This window comes from Cydia strobilella, chromosome 14 (assembly GCF_947568885.1).
Source record: "Cydia strobilella chromosome 14, ilCydStro3.1, whole genome shotgun sequence".
Classification (NCBI taxonomy): Eukaryota; Metazoa; Arthropoda; class Insecta; order Lepidoptera; family Tortricidae; genus Cydia; species Cydia strobilella.
The window spans coordinates 1,611,663-1,628,368 of NC_086054.1; the positions used below are offsets into that span (position 1 = coordinate 1,611,663).

The window sequence follows — 16,706 nt, forward strand, 5'->3', positions numbered from 1 at the left end:
CACGTTCTAACAATTGTCTAAGTGCGAAAGTGACAGGCGATAAAAATGGAACCATGCTGCCACCGCAGGCCTTTGCTTCCTTTTCTCGAGCCAAATAAGCCGGCTCGCGTAGGCTGTAATTTAGAGACCAATAGAAAGCAGCTTACTGCAACATATAAATAATAGTCCTTACAGTTGCGTGATTTTTATCTGATAAACTGTAAAGACAACCCAATGAATAGCTACACTCAACTAGATACGAGTACTACAGTCAATGGACTGTCTCATTTCAAACATAGACAGAGGGAATCATACTATCTGTCATACACTAGTACTAGCACCCAAAAGAAAAGGATGAAGTACTTAGTATAGTTTATTTTGTTCTCATTTACTGACAATTTGGTTTGACCAACTATATCAAAAACTTTTGCTTTTTAATATTCAGCCTCTTTTGCATAGTGAATAGTGACATAATCAAAAGACATAATAATATTATGACGTCGAGTGTCATTAGGTTTACGGTTAGATTAATTACGCAATAATTTAATTAGTTTTTATATGTTTTAAGTCAAATTGTGAGTGAAAATGTCTTTTCTAACGGAATATTTCGATGAGTACCGTGCAAAACCTATCAAAAAGACTAAAATGTAAGTACATACTCGTATTATATATTCCTAACCTATACCCAAATAACCTAGCGTGAGCACTTACATATATTATGTACCTGCTTACTTAAATTTGAACTACTTACATATGGATGGTATAGAAAAGATCGCAATCTCTTATGGCAGAATTGTTGTAAAAGTGACCGCGTTAAGCTTTAAATAATAGTTCCTAATCTCTCCGGTGGCGCTAGTTAGGCTCTGGGACATGAGTATAACATGAACCATATAAGGCAACAAATAACCCGACCAAATTACGTAGGTTGTTTTTGGTAGTATTTCGGTGTATGGTGGCGCCGCCTAATTACTGTTTTTTGATGGACACTTTTCATACATAGAGATTTGGCTCCTTTATACAGTCTCCATGTACTTACAGGTGTCGTCCAGAACTGCGATGGGCAAAGTTCGAAGGGAAATGGCTGGATCCTAAAAAGGGCGGGTCTGAAGAGGTAGGCAGTGGATACCACTCTTTGACCTAAACCAAAGAGGATATAATATTATAGGGAGTGTCATAGTAAATATTGTAACCACATTCGCTGCCATCTATCGACACACTTTAAAACTAAAAATGAAGATTTATAAAAATACGACAAAATGTATTTAAATATGGATAAATGTTTTTTTTTGCATTTTTTTTATTATTTTGACCCATGTTCTTTCACTGATATGCGTTAAAATTGTTAAATAACAAACGAAACCGTCAACGCCCTCTATACGAGAGTAGGCCAAAGGTAGTGGCGGCATCTGATCGAGAATCAAATTTTCGTGATTTTCGAGGCACGTTTTTTACTTAGACTGTATCCATCTATTACCTACGGAGTTATATCTGTCTTTGCCTAAACTAACTTTAAGCCGGCGGGCCGGCCGGCGGCCGGGCCGCGCACCGCGCAGGCGGTCCGGCGCGCCGGTGCCCGCCAGTCCGACCAATTAAAGAAGGCTCCCTTTCCATGCATATTATAGGTATTAGCAATCAGCTTCTTAACTCAGTCGGATAATATAATGAAAAAGCACGAGTGTAATAATACACTGAAAGAGCACGCGTGTTTAATATCTAGGATTATGAGCCAAAAATCGGTGGAATAAAAACGTCGTTTTGAGCAAGTGTGTTAAAAAGAATGTAAGAGCTTTTGCAAGACGCGTAAAGCATAGGTAATACTGACTCTGGTCCAAAATAGCAAATTAGTCACCTGTAAAGTTAGATGATGAAATGGAATCAGGAAAATTTCGTTTCCCCTGTTTGAAGGTGGAAGAACTGAAGGTCTAATACCAGTCGCACTACATTATTGCTGGAATTACTAATAAAAAGAAGAACATTGGCTAGGAATCTAAATTATACAACTACCTATTTTAATAACTACCTACTTATAAATAAATAATAAATAAATAAATATTATAGGGACATATTTACACAAATTGACTAAGTCCCAAAACTCGATAACGATCGATAAGCCTTGTGATGTGGGTACTCAGACAACGATATATATATAATACAAATACTTAAATACATATTAAACATCCATGACTCAGGAACAAAAATCTGTGCTCATCACACAAATAAATACGTTGATATGACGACTTGTTTAACCTAGTGAAGCGAATGGAGGTTCGAATCCCGGTAAGGGCATTTATTTGTGTGATGAGCACAGATATTTGTTCCTGAGTCATGTATGTATACCCAATGTGTGTAGTTAATATGTATTTGTATTATATATATCGTTGTCTGAGTACCTACATCACAAGCCTCCTTGGGCTTACCGTGGGACTTAGTCGATCTGTGTAAGAATGTCTTATATGTTAGGTTTTGGTATTTTTAACGTTAACATTTATCAATTTTACTAAGGATTTATTTTTAATAGTCATATTTAATTAATTATCTATGGTTCCCACGAGCAAATAAAGTCGCTCAACGATTGATTGACGCCATCGATATCACCCGATGTCATCCACCAATCACGAGGCTCGATTCTCCCGCCATATTGGAAACGGTTCTTGGCGGGGAAGAGATCGAACTCGGTCATTCGGTCTGGATCGTTCGTTGAGTTAACTTGCTTACTCGTTGGAATAACTTGCTCACGGCTGTGGTTAGCCTAGGTTGCCTAGCCTTTTGTTATCTAGCTAAATCGATAATTATATAGTTATAAAATAATGTTGAGAGGTTTAAGTGGATACAATAAATTACATATAATAAGTGTATAAAATAAACATTCCTAATCCAATCGTTTGGAGTTTCCTTTGTTCTGGTGCCCAGTAGTTGGATCCTTCATACTTCAGAAGTGACAAGAACAGTTAAAACGTAAGTACACGCCCCAATAGTACGCTATTTTTGTGCGAAGTGTTTCAAGTGATCGTTATTTATTTGAAAGTTAACGTTAAAGTTTTAGTATGCCTAGTGATTTTATTTTAGAATCTCAATCGTCGTTATTGCTATAATATACCGTTAACAGTTTAAATTTAACAAGAGATTCCTTTGTTAATGCTGTTTAGTGTTTATATAATTTTACGATTAGAAAGTGGGTAGTATTTTTGTTCGATTACTTATTTTACTGATAGAAATCAACCCTAATGATACTACATCTTATTTATATGGCTGAATTAACAGTAGTTAAGTTATATATTAATCAGGTTCGAATCCAGTACGGCTACCATGAGTTCCGTAAATGACAGTCGAAAGTGAGAAAGTTAAGGAAAATGTATGGAGTAATTGTACAGTGCCTCTACCGGTCACGTAAAAAACTAAAAAATCAACTGGCACCATGAGTCACAATCGTTTTAACATGAGTTTTCGATACATGCCTAACTTCACACCTAAAACGTTCTCTTTCTAACTATATAATGAAAACTGAGCCAGAATTATTCTAGGTAAATACTTTACGCCGTTTACGCGAATAAACGTAACAGATGTCATCGAAAAATACGTGCGTTTTCGATGTGACATTTTCCGTCAACTTGGAAACAACAATATTTGAACGAAATATTTTTATTCGGATGTTTATTACCGTTTTATCATGTTACAAATGCATTTCCGTTATTCAATTATCATTTAAATGCTTAGTTAATCATTGTAGTTTTATCACGACTTACCTAAAACACACGAAAAAACAGAAATATTTGAACGTACGCTAAGAGTGTCAAACAGTCAAACAAGAGGCAAGTGCCCGTTTAGAAAATAATATTAAAATAAATAACTACACTGTGTAAAGTTCGGTCGAATTAAACGCCTTATAGTAAAACTTTTGTTCCTCCAAGAAAACAACCCCACAAATATAATGACGGAGTGTTATTGTAAGGCCTAATCCTATCAGACAACCTGCCATGTCTGTCCATCGATGTCTTTATGATGTCTCGATACCTGTTCAAAATGCAAGGTAAATATACCATATGATTAGTGACTAATGTATAAAGTATGAATGTGTATAATGCTTAACGTAGGTAGCAGTAAACTTACACCTAAATAAACTATAAACTTATTCTTTTTCAGGAGTATAACAACAATGATAGTAGCTGATGAAACTTGGAAACTTAAGTAACAGCCATGGAACTGTATGATCACAGCCACATCATCTGATGTGGCCGAATGTGCAGTATTCTGGATGTGACTTGGCCAGTAAACATCATTACACATTCAGAAATTATAAAAACAGGAAGATATCTGAAGAATATAGTGTTATACAGTGCTTTTTAAAAACTAAATAAGAACTAAAAATATGTTGGTAGTGAAAGTTAGATGTATAGTTGATAAATCACCTAAACCTGAGTAATCTTTAGGTACTTTAACCGCTTCGAACTACATATCAATGCAATTTGTAAATAAAACAGGCCACAGGCAACTCTGGAAATTCTAAAAATGTTATATAGTCATAGAGGTAGATTATGCTAGATATTTAACTTTGTGAACACTTGCTAGAAAAATGATGTACCTTCTGGACCGCAACAATATTTCCAAGGTTGTAATAAATAATAATAAAATGAAGTGGTATTTTTTGTTTAATAGGTTTGTTGCATATTTGGTAAGTATGTACAACTAACAGTAATAACTACATCTCATACTAACTTCATATATAAGTATATAAATAAGACTATATGAGATTTGATAATTTAGATTATCATAGTAATACCATTTTTGTTTGCTTTTGCGTGGATCTAATCTGCTTGTCATTAGACCCAGTTCACACATACAGTTTCTGATACAGAAAATCATGTGTAATCAAAACAACACTATGGTTTAGCAAGAGGTGCATAGGCATATATATATATATATATATATATAACATATATATGTATAACATTTAAAACTCGCGTTTTGAACACATATTAGATTAGGCCCCATTCGCACGAGAGCTTAAAAAGCGTCGCTTTAAAACCCGACGTCGGAGCTTTAATACCGTTTTTGATATTTGTGTTCATATGAACGCTTAAAAATCACTTGTGAGTCGTACTCCCTGCAGTCCCTGCCTTGTGGAAGTGTAGTAATAAAAACACGCTTAATTTTTTAAGTAGTTTATTTGCGTATTCCGGTAAAAATGGTCGGGACTCGAGTTCTTGAATTAATAATTCGGGATCGAGCTCCCACATAGTTATTTGTTACGAATGGTACGATATGCGTTATGTATTCAAACGCGTCTCTGCAGAGCCATGACGATTGACACCAAAGATTGACACTCGACAGCCATCTGACAGCAGCGCCGGCGCTTTTATAACGCTTGTGAGAACAAATACACGGAGTTCCGTATGCTCAATTCAATTTACGGCCAACGCTCAACGCCGAAAATCGAACAGTGCTCGATAAAAACCGGCCAAGTGCGAGTCGGACTCGCGCACCGAGGGTTCCGTACATTACACAATTTAAACAATGTATTTTTTATGTGAAATGTGAGTGAAAGGTAAATTGCGGTTTACGATTTGTGACGTATTAAAAAAAAACTACTTACTAGATCTCGTTCAAACCAATTTTTGGTCGAAGTTTGCATGGTAACGTACATCATATATTTTTTTTAGTTTTATCATTCTCTTATTTTAGAAGTTACAGGGGGGGGGGGGGGACACATTTTACCACTTTGGAAGTGTCTCTCGCGCAAACTATTCAGTTTAGAAAAAATGATATTATTAGAAACCTCAATATCATTTTTGAAGATCTATCCATAGATACCCCACACATATGGGTTTGATGAAAAAAAAATTTTGAGTTTGTTCTAAATTTTTTTTTCTATTTTTGTGTGAAATTCTTAATGCAGTTCACAACATACATCTACTTGCCAAGTTTTAACATTATAGTTTTTATAGTTTCGGAAAAAAGTGGCTGTGACACACGGACGGACAGACAGACAGACAGACATGACGAATCCATAAGGATTCCGTTTTTTGCCATTTGGCTACGGAACCCTAAAAAGCGCCGCGCTTAAAAACCGCCTTCGTGTGAATACATACATGGTTATCCATTTGTTATTCAAACGCTTTTTAACGCGCGTTGAAAAAACTCTCGTGCTTATGGGGCCTTATTTACCGACTATAGTTGGTTAAACCAAATTGGCAGTAAATAAGAACAAAAAAACTATACTCATCCTTTTCTTTTGGGTGCTAGTACCAGTGAAAGACAAAGATAGTATGTTTATCTCTGTCTATGTTTGAAATGAGCATGAATCTAGATTCATGTTTGACAAACTATAGCAATTTTATTTGGTATGAAGTTAGCTGCATAGTTCGTGTTTAATAATCAACTTCAAGTATATTATTATTTAGTCGATGTGGCCTTGTTCAGTTACGCGTTTGTACTTACAATTTGTCCTCTAATTTGTTTGTAAAACTTATGAAAGTGGCTACATTAACTATGGATGAAGTCGTTTCTTGTGAAGGGAAGGGATGTGTCCACGTATTACTCAACGAAGGCAAGGTAAAATCATTAAACTTTGTAGAAAAACGGGATATCATTTCCGCGCCAAAATCAACACACGACTTTTGTATTCTCAGATAAGTCAGTCGCATAAGAGAAAATTCTGTACGGCCGTTTACAAAACAAGGAATTGTTGTTTTACTTCAATTAAGGCGTAAATAATTAGTGTGACAGAGAAAAATGCCTGCAACTTGCAAACTTCGGTGTTCGCGGTAGGCTCTGATATGTTTGTAAAATTCTATCTAGTAGTAGTATGAGTATGCCCTGTGCGCTATGATTAACTCGACTCAATACGCTAGGAAATTCATTTGAGTACAAAGAGTGAAGATTGGACAGTTATTACGAAAACATAATCTTTCGGCTTGCCTTACTCCAAAACTCTAGGCACGCCACTGATGATTTAGCCCAGAATTTTGAATTCAGAAAATTATAAACATTATATGATAGCTTAAATAATATTATTAATATTAAATTAACAATAAACACATACATATATAAGTACAAGAAAGTAAATTACGTTGACCGCGTAGACGTGAGTAAATATGTCAATGTCAAAACTGGTAGTTTGCTAAGGATTTCGATAGGTAATTTACCGTTTACTCATACGTTTGATATTTAGTTCTTTAGGTGACACCTAGAGGCGCTGTACAAAACTCCGATATAATTCTTGCTCTGTTTTTTAGTATACTTAGAAAGGGACAGCATCGTTTGCAGTGGAGTGAAGTTGGGCACATAATACGTAAACCGACGTAAATATGTGACGTACGGCGCGTTTATTCACTTGAAGTAAGTGAAATTTACTCTGGCAACTGATGGTAGAGGTACTGGTCAACAATGGAACAAGTTAAATTGAAGTCCAGTAAACTAGCTTGAACGTTAACGCCTTCTTATACTTAATAGCATTGTTGAAGCAAAGGACTTATGCACCGTAACGACAATTCAATTTAAATTCGTATTATGATTATATGAACTGGTATTAGGTTCATCGTCTTTTTCTTAATAAATAAGATCCTTTTATTTTAAGCTTTGTGGTTTGTTTCCTACGTTTTTGGCCACAAAGGTAATAGTAGAATAGACCTACCTACTTTAAATATTCTAGGATTTTGCAGTAAAGTTTTTATGAATTAACATTAAAACACATTTTAAAACATTCAGTTCTATATGGTTATTAAATTTTGATCTTGTAATGCATTACCAGTTTAATACACATATCGTATATCTCTCAATTCTCAATTATTTACATGCATGTGTCATTTCGTTGTAAATGCGTCGTAGGTAAGCCCTCATTTAACTGAAATTATACTATAAGATTCTCAAACCCTCGGACGTGAGATTTCAGACATTATGTCAGAGCCGCCAGACCGACGAAGGCTCCTGACTCCGAGGCGAAGACATGCATACTCGGACACAAGCCGGAGCCGTAGTCGCCTGCGAAGCCGAAGCAAAAGTCACCACCTGTCGGATCGGGACATTGAACTGGGACGCGAACGACTACTGATGCTGGAAGAAGTACGGCGCGATCGCAATCGCGTACGCGCTGCCAAAGACCTACGTGAATCACCGCGGCGCACCAGCTCACGTCAAGCGGCCAGCCGAAGCAACCCCGTCTCAGCAAGGAGCCAGGATGAGGAGCATCGAGCTGAGCGCGGATCACGGCAGCCTGACATCGAAGAACGGATTAACAGGTCATGTAGTCTTTTTATTTTCAAATAATTATTCACTCGATATATTTAAAAACCTGCGAGATGGTCTGTCATTGTTGCCCGTTAACCAAAACGCACCCCAACCATTACATAAAATTGATCATAAAAATATATTGCCAAATTTTGACTTGATTTTGTCAATAAAATTGGAGGATGGATGTACGATTTAAGAAGTTGAATGAGTGCGTTTCGGTATACCTACGGGTGGGATGGGAGAACAACTTCGCATTTTGCTATGCAGAAAACTTCAGGTCTGACCAAAATATAGTATGAGAGCCTGAATACTATTTTGCCTACATGAAGTGAGTGGCAAGATTAGTTGTTGAGTTATTTCCCATGTGAACAGAATTATGGCCAGACCTTGGGGGACATGATTAGAAGGAAAAGTAGGTACAATGAGTCCATAGAGGTGTATTTACTACTATGAGCAGTCGAGTCAAGTGCATCGATGCGAGATAGTGGTCATCTACTGCGCAGCAGAGTGTATAATACATGGCATTATATTATATTATGCTATTATAGATAAGACACCCAAGTACGGGGCTTTGGCACCACATTGTTCCCATCCCGACCAGCTTTTATAGTACTTGATCAGTAGAAGGGATTATAATTAGAATAAATCGGATCGATCTAATGTTCGGATTAGGACTAGGAATTTTAATACAACACTTACAACTGCAAGGTAATGGGTCTTAGTTTCTTGCACTGCTCTAAGCCGCTGCTTAAATGTGCGCGATGTAATAAAGTTGGCCACACCATGGAGATGTGTTTCGTTAAGCCAGATGACAAAGTACTAGCAAACACTAGTGGTGCAGTGCAGAAAACTATGCGAATTAAGGACAGTAGGGACATGATGGAATCTCCAAGCTTTAAATATTATCAAGACGTTAAAGTCGATAGTGCTGAGATGAGGGCGTTCATAGATTACGGAAGCGATGCTCATTAGGGAAACAACTGCTAGTGGGTTGGATCTGTCACATGATAATATCCCTCAGATCTTGAAAGGATTTGATAATTGTTCTAGTTCAATCGGTAGGGAATCAGGGTCTTGATACGAACATTGATGGGGTAGAAGCTAAGGTACCTTTCAAGGTTGTGAATAGTAATAAATAAGGTATTCTCCTATTATTCAAAGCAGTTTCACTTTAGAACTGTTAAAACGATTTGCTAATACGGAATTTATATGAAACATTACAAAATGACGTCAGGGTCAACTCTCCTACATTTATATTTCTATCCGATTTATTAAATATAACTTGTTTTTAAAAATAACCACTATCTATGTTTTTCTAATAAATATTTGGTGCTTATTGCACACATGGTGTAAAATAACTTATTTTAAATAAAGTCAAATACCCTATTGCAATTCTCTGATGTAGGGAAGGAGTTGCCTACTTCCGAGTTTGTCGATAATAACAACGCCTTGTTGGTGTTTTACCCAGCTAGACCGATATTCATGTTCTTTCGAAAATTATGTAGCAGGAAAGCCGAACGAGCAGTATTCTATCAGCGGCGGGCCTTATCGATCGGTGAATGGACACATTAATGTACTAGTCGTACCATGTTCAGAATCTTGTCTTCTGTCGTGTAGAAGTCGTCAACGTTGTGAATCGGGTAGTAGATGTTCCGCAGGGTGAGACGCATAATAGGCATATGCTATTTAGGTGTGCCAGCTGACGTAAGAAGAAGTCTAATGGAGTTGTTAGGGAAATATCAGCATTGTTTTGTCATCTTTCTTGAGATACCTAGGCTGTGCGAGCGTCACTGAAATGAATACAAGAGCTTAATAATCAGCGTCCAGTCGTTTATTGTCCATACAGGTTGTCATACCACGAACGGGAGAAAATGCGGTCGATCGTTGAAGGTATGTTAGGCGCCGGTGTGAACGGAACGAGTGTTTGAGTGTTAGTCTATTCTGGTTTATAGGCCGGTTCTTGCTATTTACGATCCTCCTGCTGAATTGGAGCTGTCAGTAGGTTAGGGGTCGGCCAGCGGTATGTAACCTTCTGCAACGGGCGCATGGTAACGAGCTTTCACCCAGTAGCATTTTATAGTCGGCAAACATCCCCCGAGAGGAATAACTTCTCTATTAGTAGCGAAGATTGGCTCCACACGCTGCAGTTAGGCGATTCCGAGCTGAGCAGAATAATTTGCGTTTTTAAAAGTGATCTAGGCGAAAAGGGATTATATCAAACAGATTTTTTTTCATTAAATATTATCACTTGTTTCGCTATTTGGACAATATCAGGTGGGCGGTACCAAAGGGCGCAAGGTGGCAGATGTGTAGACTCAATCACGATGACATTGGATATTTTAGGATCGACCTTGAAACGAATTAGAATTCATTAAATATTATCACTTGTTTCGCTATTTGGACAATATCAGGTGGGCGGTACCAAAGGGCGCAAGGTGGCAGATGTGTAGACTCAATCACGATGACATTGGATATTTTAGGATCGACCTTGAAACGAATTAGAAGTAACTGCTGGATCCCAAAAATGTCCAGGTTTGTCAAGAAATTAATGGGCGCATGTATTGAATGTGTCTATGCAATAAACAATTCAGGCGCTCGCGAAGAGTTAGTGCACCCTATCCTCTTCCACACCTTTCATGTGGACCACCTTGGACCCTTTGTAAAGTCGTTAAGGGGTTTTACTTATTGTTGGTGGTTGTTGTCAGCTCGTGGTTAGGGATCTAGAAGACATTTTTAACATATGTATTTATAAACCCTGATCGGCTCGTTAGTGACCGGGGAAGTTGTTTTACCATGCACACGTTCAAACATTTTTGTTTGGATAAAAGAATAAAACATGTCTTAAATGCGGTGGCTAGTGGTGGTCAGGTTGAGCGTTATAACGGCCGCACAGTCTTAGACTGTGATGTTCGAAACTCTTATGAATAGCGAAATTTACCTCATGATCAATGTATTGTCTTTAATAGCCGTAAAAAAAAATGCCGGATACCTACCGTCTCCAATTCTCCTTCAATTGCTCAAAAGGTTAACTGGAAGAGATCCCCTAAAGGGATACGTTCGCCTTTGTACTAATGACGAATGTTATTTTTCCTGTGTTGTTTTGATTTTAGTACAATAAAGTGTTCTACTACTAAAACGATGATTTGTGCGAAATACGCGACATTGTTAAGGCTAGGACAGTTCAGGAGCAGGCTAAACAAAAAGATAGTTATGATTTAGGTTAGTCATGATTGATAGTTATGATGAGGAAGAAAAGCTTCCCGTGTATATAGTGAGGGAGATCTCGTTAAAATAACAATAACGGACAGAGCAAGAAATTGATGCCTTCTTTCATAGGACCATACCGCGGGAGCAAAGTCTTAGGCAATGACCGTTGATCGCTATGTTGTAGCCACAATACCTGGATTAATCGATACAGAAAAAATAAATGGGCGGGCAACGACCGCATGAAACGGTGCATGGATACACGTGACCGCTCTAGAAGTTAACGAACCTAATGAAAATCTTGAGTGATGATGGAAACGATTCGATCTACAATATGACTATTATAGCTGTTAGGATATTTTATTCAGATTTATTTGCTACAGAATGTTTGTTATTCGTTGTTACAGATCAAGTACGCGAGAATCGATCGGTTCGCGGCTTGGTGCAAGTGTCAAGAAAGTCCTTCGGCTGCCATTACGAGCATTAATCGATCGGCTCGGACGGGCATCGATAGGCATCCTGAAAGAATCGATCCTTCAGGAGATCAAGTACGCGAGAATCGATCGGTTCGCGGCTTGTTGCAAGTGTCAAGAAAGTCCTTCGGCTGCCATTACGAGCATTAATCGATCGGCTCGGACGGGCGTCGATAGGCATCCTGAACGAATCGATCGTTCAGGAGGTTAGGGAACCCTGATTAATCGATCGTTCAGGGAATAATGTATTCTGATTAATCGATCGTTCAGAATACTCGTTCGATATAAATAATGAATGTCACGACATAATCGATCGGTCGTGACTTCACTTTATTGTTTGTGGCCCAATTAATCGATCGTTTGGGTTAACTAGATTGAATATGCCATCGAGGCGAATTGTTATCAAATTTGTTATTTTAAATTTCATGAGAAGAGTAGAGATTGCTCCACCAATATTGATGATGATGATGATGACTTATTACTTGGATTAGCCTACAGTCTTTATGTTTGTTGTGTTTAATAAAATTACACAAATCTATTGTGGTAAAGGTACATGATAGCTTCGTAATTTTGCAGTTTATGATTCAATTAAATTTAGTTTAATAATAATTGCTAGACTACTGTCAATATTCACTACTAGAATAACTATTATTATTTTACATATTGTATGTTAAATATTCTTTGAGAGGGCACAACGTCTGCATTTGCATTGTAATGTAAAAGTTATAAATTAATAATTTAAATGTTATGCATATTCAAGACTAATTTGTTGATAACTTTGATATAAATTGTCAAGACACCCGATTGTTAGGTTACCTAGGTTACCACCTGGTGTCGTGTGCGGGGACGCACACGATGTCAGGACAGCCGATTGTTAGGTTTTGGTATTTTTAACGTTAACATTTATCAATTTTACTAAGGATTTATTTTTAATAGTCATATTTAATTAATTATCTATGGTTCCCACGAGCAAATAAAGTCGCTCAACGATTGATTGACGCCATCGATATCACCCGATGTCATCCACCAATCACGAGGCTCGATTCTCCCGCCATATTGGAAACGGTTCTTGGCGGGGAAGAGATCGAACTCGGTCATTCGGTCTGGATCGTTCGTTGAGTTAACTTGCTTACTCGTTGTAATAACTTGCTCACGGCTGTGGTTAGCCTAGGTTGCCTAGCCTTTTGTTATCTAGCTAAATCGATAATTATATAGTTATAAAATAATGTTGAGAGGTTTAAGTGGATACAATAAATTACATATAATAAGTGTATAAAATAAACATTCCTAATCCAATCGTTTGGAGTTTCCTTTGTTCTGGTGCCCAGTAGTTGGATCCTTCATATATAATATTTAAAAAAAATGCCCTTATCGTGATTAGCCACTTACTTACCCACTAGGCCAGACCGGTCGTCAAAGTACTTAAACTTATAGTACTTATTTTCGATTCTGCATGATTTCAGAGAGTGTGGAGTGATGAAGAAATCGAGGCTTTCATTAAGAAGACGATGAAAAGTCTACGAGGACGGTCTACCTACTTCAATGACTACTGTGGACATCTCGACCCGGGTGAGTTAATGAAATCCACTATGAAATGTTCGTGCAAGCAGTGCATGTTTTTCTTAAATACCTGTTCTGTGACAGTGGACCGGCTCGAGCTATTCTTTTGGTAACCCAGAACCTTTAGCGCCGCCACTGATCCGACATTGCAGACGAATAGTTTCTATCACCATTTGCGTCTATAAAAAACCGGCCAAGTGCGAGTCGGACTCGCGCACGAAGGGTTCCGTACTATTACAGCAAAAAAAATCACGTTTGTTGTATGGGAGCCCCATTTAAATATTTATATTATTCTGTTTTTAGTATTTGTTGTTACAGCGGCAACAGAAATACATCATCTGTGAAAATTTCAACTGTCTAGCTATCACAGTTCATGAGATACAGCCTGGTGACAGACAGACGGACAGATGGACAGACGGACGGACAGACGGACAGCAGAGTCTTAGTAATAGGGTCCCGTTTTTACCCTTTGGGTACGGAACCCTAAAAATCAGTCATTGAAACCTTTCAGAAATTGCCACGCGCCCGTTCATACCGCGCGTAAAGAAGCTCCCCCTCTGCAGCGAGCTAGAAAAGGGGAAGGTGGAGGAAGCAGCACCCCCGCCGCCGGCCGCTAAGCTGGCTCTTAAGGACACGGAGGTCATGAAGATGGCCAAGGAGCTGTATGAACAGGACATGGATAAACCCACGCTGGAGCCGCTTCAGACGCATTTGAGAAGTAATGTGGATCTTTCTCTTAAAACTACTACTAAACTAAACATTTTGACCACCAAAGACGTCAACTGACGCGCGCAGCATTCCGAAAAGGTTTACGATGACACACTGCACAAGACAGGCGTGAGGTTTAAATGGTTAAACTTCTACTTCACTTACCTAATTCTTCAGTGAGCGACAAGTGGCCATGCGAGATATACAACTAGCTTTGTGCCCGCGGCTCCGCTCGCGTCAGATTCAGCTTTGTTGTCAATTCCCATTCTTCTCCCCTAGCGGGTGGATTCCCAAAAATAAAGGACCTAGCTTTTGCTTTGTCCATCCCCAGGGCTAAGCTTTCTTCGAATTGAATCTCGTATTTTCGCACTTTCGCATTTACGTTATGGATTCTAGTATCCTAAGTTTAGCTAAACATTTCAAAGCAAGTAATGTTTATAACGATAGGAGAACAATTTTACTACGTACGGCTTGGAATTGGAATAGAATTGCAGATTCGAATGAGTCTTGGGTTATACTTGAAGCTTTCTTCACACCAACTTATGTAAAGAAAATGTTCATATACTCGTAAACAATGTTAAGCTTTGAAAGCCTTATTTATAGTTATTCTGATTCCTTGAAAATTGTCATAAAAAGCTCAACGCATTCGTTATTAAGCCGTTAAGTTTATTTGAAATGGTGTCAACGATTTAAGTTATGTATCAATTTGTTATGCCGCCGGATGGATGAGGTGAGTGATGAACAATCATCGTTACAGTAAAATGAAAATAAACAAACGCCAGATTTCCTTAACGTAAATCAACGCGTGATCTCAATTTTATGAGCGTAATGTAAATTATCCGCAATATTGACGCGATTATATCGATAAAGAAAACAAAGGCGTGTAAACATTCGTATTATTACTTTTTTATCGCTTCGTATTACTGTAACGTTGGATATATATGCAAAACAATAAGAGAAGATAATAATACCCGGAATACCTCATTTGTAGTCTATTTGACACTTTAATTTTCCTTTCTATCACACTTGTTTGACCACGTGTTTGCTTTGCTACCGAGTGAAACACTTTTTTTTTACACCACAGTATAGCGAGGAAATCACTAACTGTATTAAAATATTACAAATCAAATGCAAATGAACGTTATTTTAAAATATTTATCGTTCAAAATCCTGAGGAAATAACTCAAAATTTGCATTGAATCACTATGCCACTTTATCATCTCATCAATTTTGAATAATGAAGGGACTTTACTGTGGTGAAACATTTGTTTTAAGGGTAGGTATATTTTTGAGGTGCGGCACATCTTTTCCTGTGGCTGTAAATGTAAAGTCCAATCGCAGCACGACACTTCCCACCACACCACCATCATCCATCATCATTCATGTGCCGCACCTCCATCATCTGTCTCACAATCATCTTTCAAGATGCTGTGGCCAATGATGATGATGATATTTCTGAGGTAGGTAAAGCGGCGGTCATCCTCATTATGTACTTAAAAACTTTACCGCGTACCTATAAAGAGCCTAATTTTGAACCACATGCTTAGGTTAGGCACATCTACAGAGTTCTCTTTAACTGTAAAACATTAAGTATCTACCTAGGTACTTTTAAGAAGTGCTAGCCGTGCAGAAATTGCTACCAAGAGTTTTGCAGAAATTGCACGCAATTTTGTACCCCCTCATCTTTTCTTTATAAAATTATTTTTATTGGCTTCTAACATTAATATTTAACTTCCAGTATATGGCTACGTCCGCCCCTGCCTCTGGAAGACTGGCATCAGCGACTACCAGAACGGTGTAGCGCGACTAGCGTATGAAATGGTCCGCGACAACCGCTTGCCTCGCTACCACGCGCACAATGGTTGCCGGCCGCGCTGGGGATTGCCGCCTGAAGGTGTGCGGCAACCGGAGCTGGATGGAGCGCCTTTTGATGGCGAACGATTGTATTAAGTGCTAAGAATGCAACTAAGAATAAAACGTTTGAAAAAATATAACCTGATACGGATGTTTTGCCTTAGGTACCTATAGAACTTTATCCGTATTTTGGAAGTCAGTTAAAAATTTTATTTTTGTCAACCACCCATGAATCTAGAAAATAGGCATCAGCATCTAAGCTGTCTTTATGTTTTAATATCCCAGATTCTAAAATTACAGTTGTTTGTCAAATTTACTGTCCAATCATCTTGATTATGTACTAATTTACCATTTAATCATCTTGCTTATGTACTAATTTAAGTTCGCCTTTGTGCATTGTATATATTGTTTTTATCACAGATATAAATTTACCATAGATGACGCAAATGCATCTACTTCTCGTGTCCGAACCCCGACCAAGCGTCGAGGTTGACCGTCGCTCTTGACAGTCCACGCGCGTCAGTTGTTGCAGCCGGACGTCCGTGAAAACTTAAAAAATGCTTCGTGGCGTGATAATTAACTGCAACAGCCCAAAAATTGCGACCACCCAAAGGCAAGGACATATTTCCTTTCACAGGTAAGTAATTTTAAAATTATATTATGCGTAAATTTTGTATGAAAAAGTCGGCACGCTTGGTTTCA

General features: G+C 38.0%; 2 protein-coding genes across 2 annotated transcripts in view; both read left to right on the plus strand.

Annotated features, from left to right (window-relative positions):
* Positions 1-16,706, plus strand: part of LOC134747035 (endoplasmic reticulum-Golgi intermediate compartment protein 2) — a 250,842-nt gene that overhangs the window by 58,649 nt on the left and 175,487 nt on the right. The window lies entirely within an intron of this gene.
* Positions 507-16,144, plus strand: LOC134747334 (uncharacterized). The gene is made up of 5 exons (XM_063681971.1): positions 507-626; positions 1,018-1,090; positions 13,346-13,451; positions 13,954-14,160; positions 15,889-16,144. Exons 1-5 carry the CDS (start codon positions 565-567, stop codon positions 16,098-16,100), a joined length of 660 nt encoding a protein of 219 aa, XP_063538041.1. The 5' UTR covers positions 507-564; the 3' UTR covers positions 16,101-16,144.

Excerpts from the sequence above, each read along its gene's own strand:
- LOC134747334 (XM_063681971.1), top strand. The coding sequence starts at position 565 with ATGTCTTTTCTAACGGAATATTTCGATGAGTACCGTGCAAAACCTATC. Across the intron at positions 13,452-13,953 it reads CTGTGGACATCTCGACCCGG|AAATTGCCACGCGCCCGTTC; the intron begins GTGAGTTAATGA and ends GAAACCTTTCAG. Across the intron at positions 14,161-15,888 it reads GCTTCAGACGCATTTGAGAA|TATATGGCTACGTCCGCCCC; the intron begins GTAATGTGGATC and ends TTTAACTTCCAG.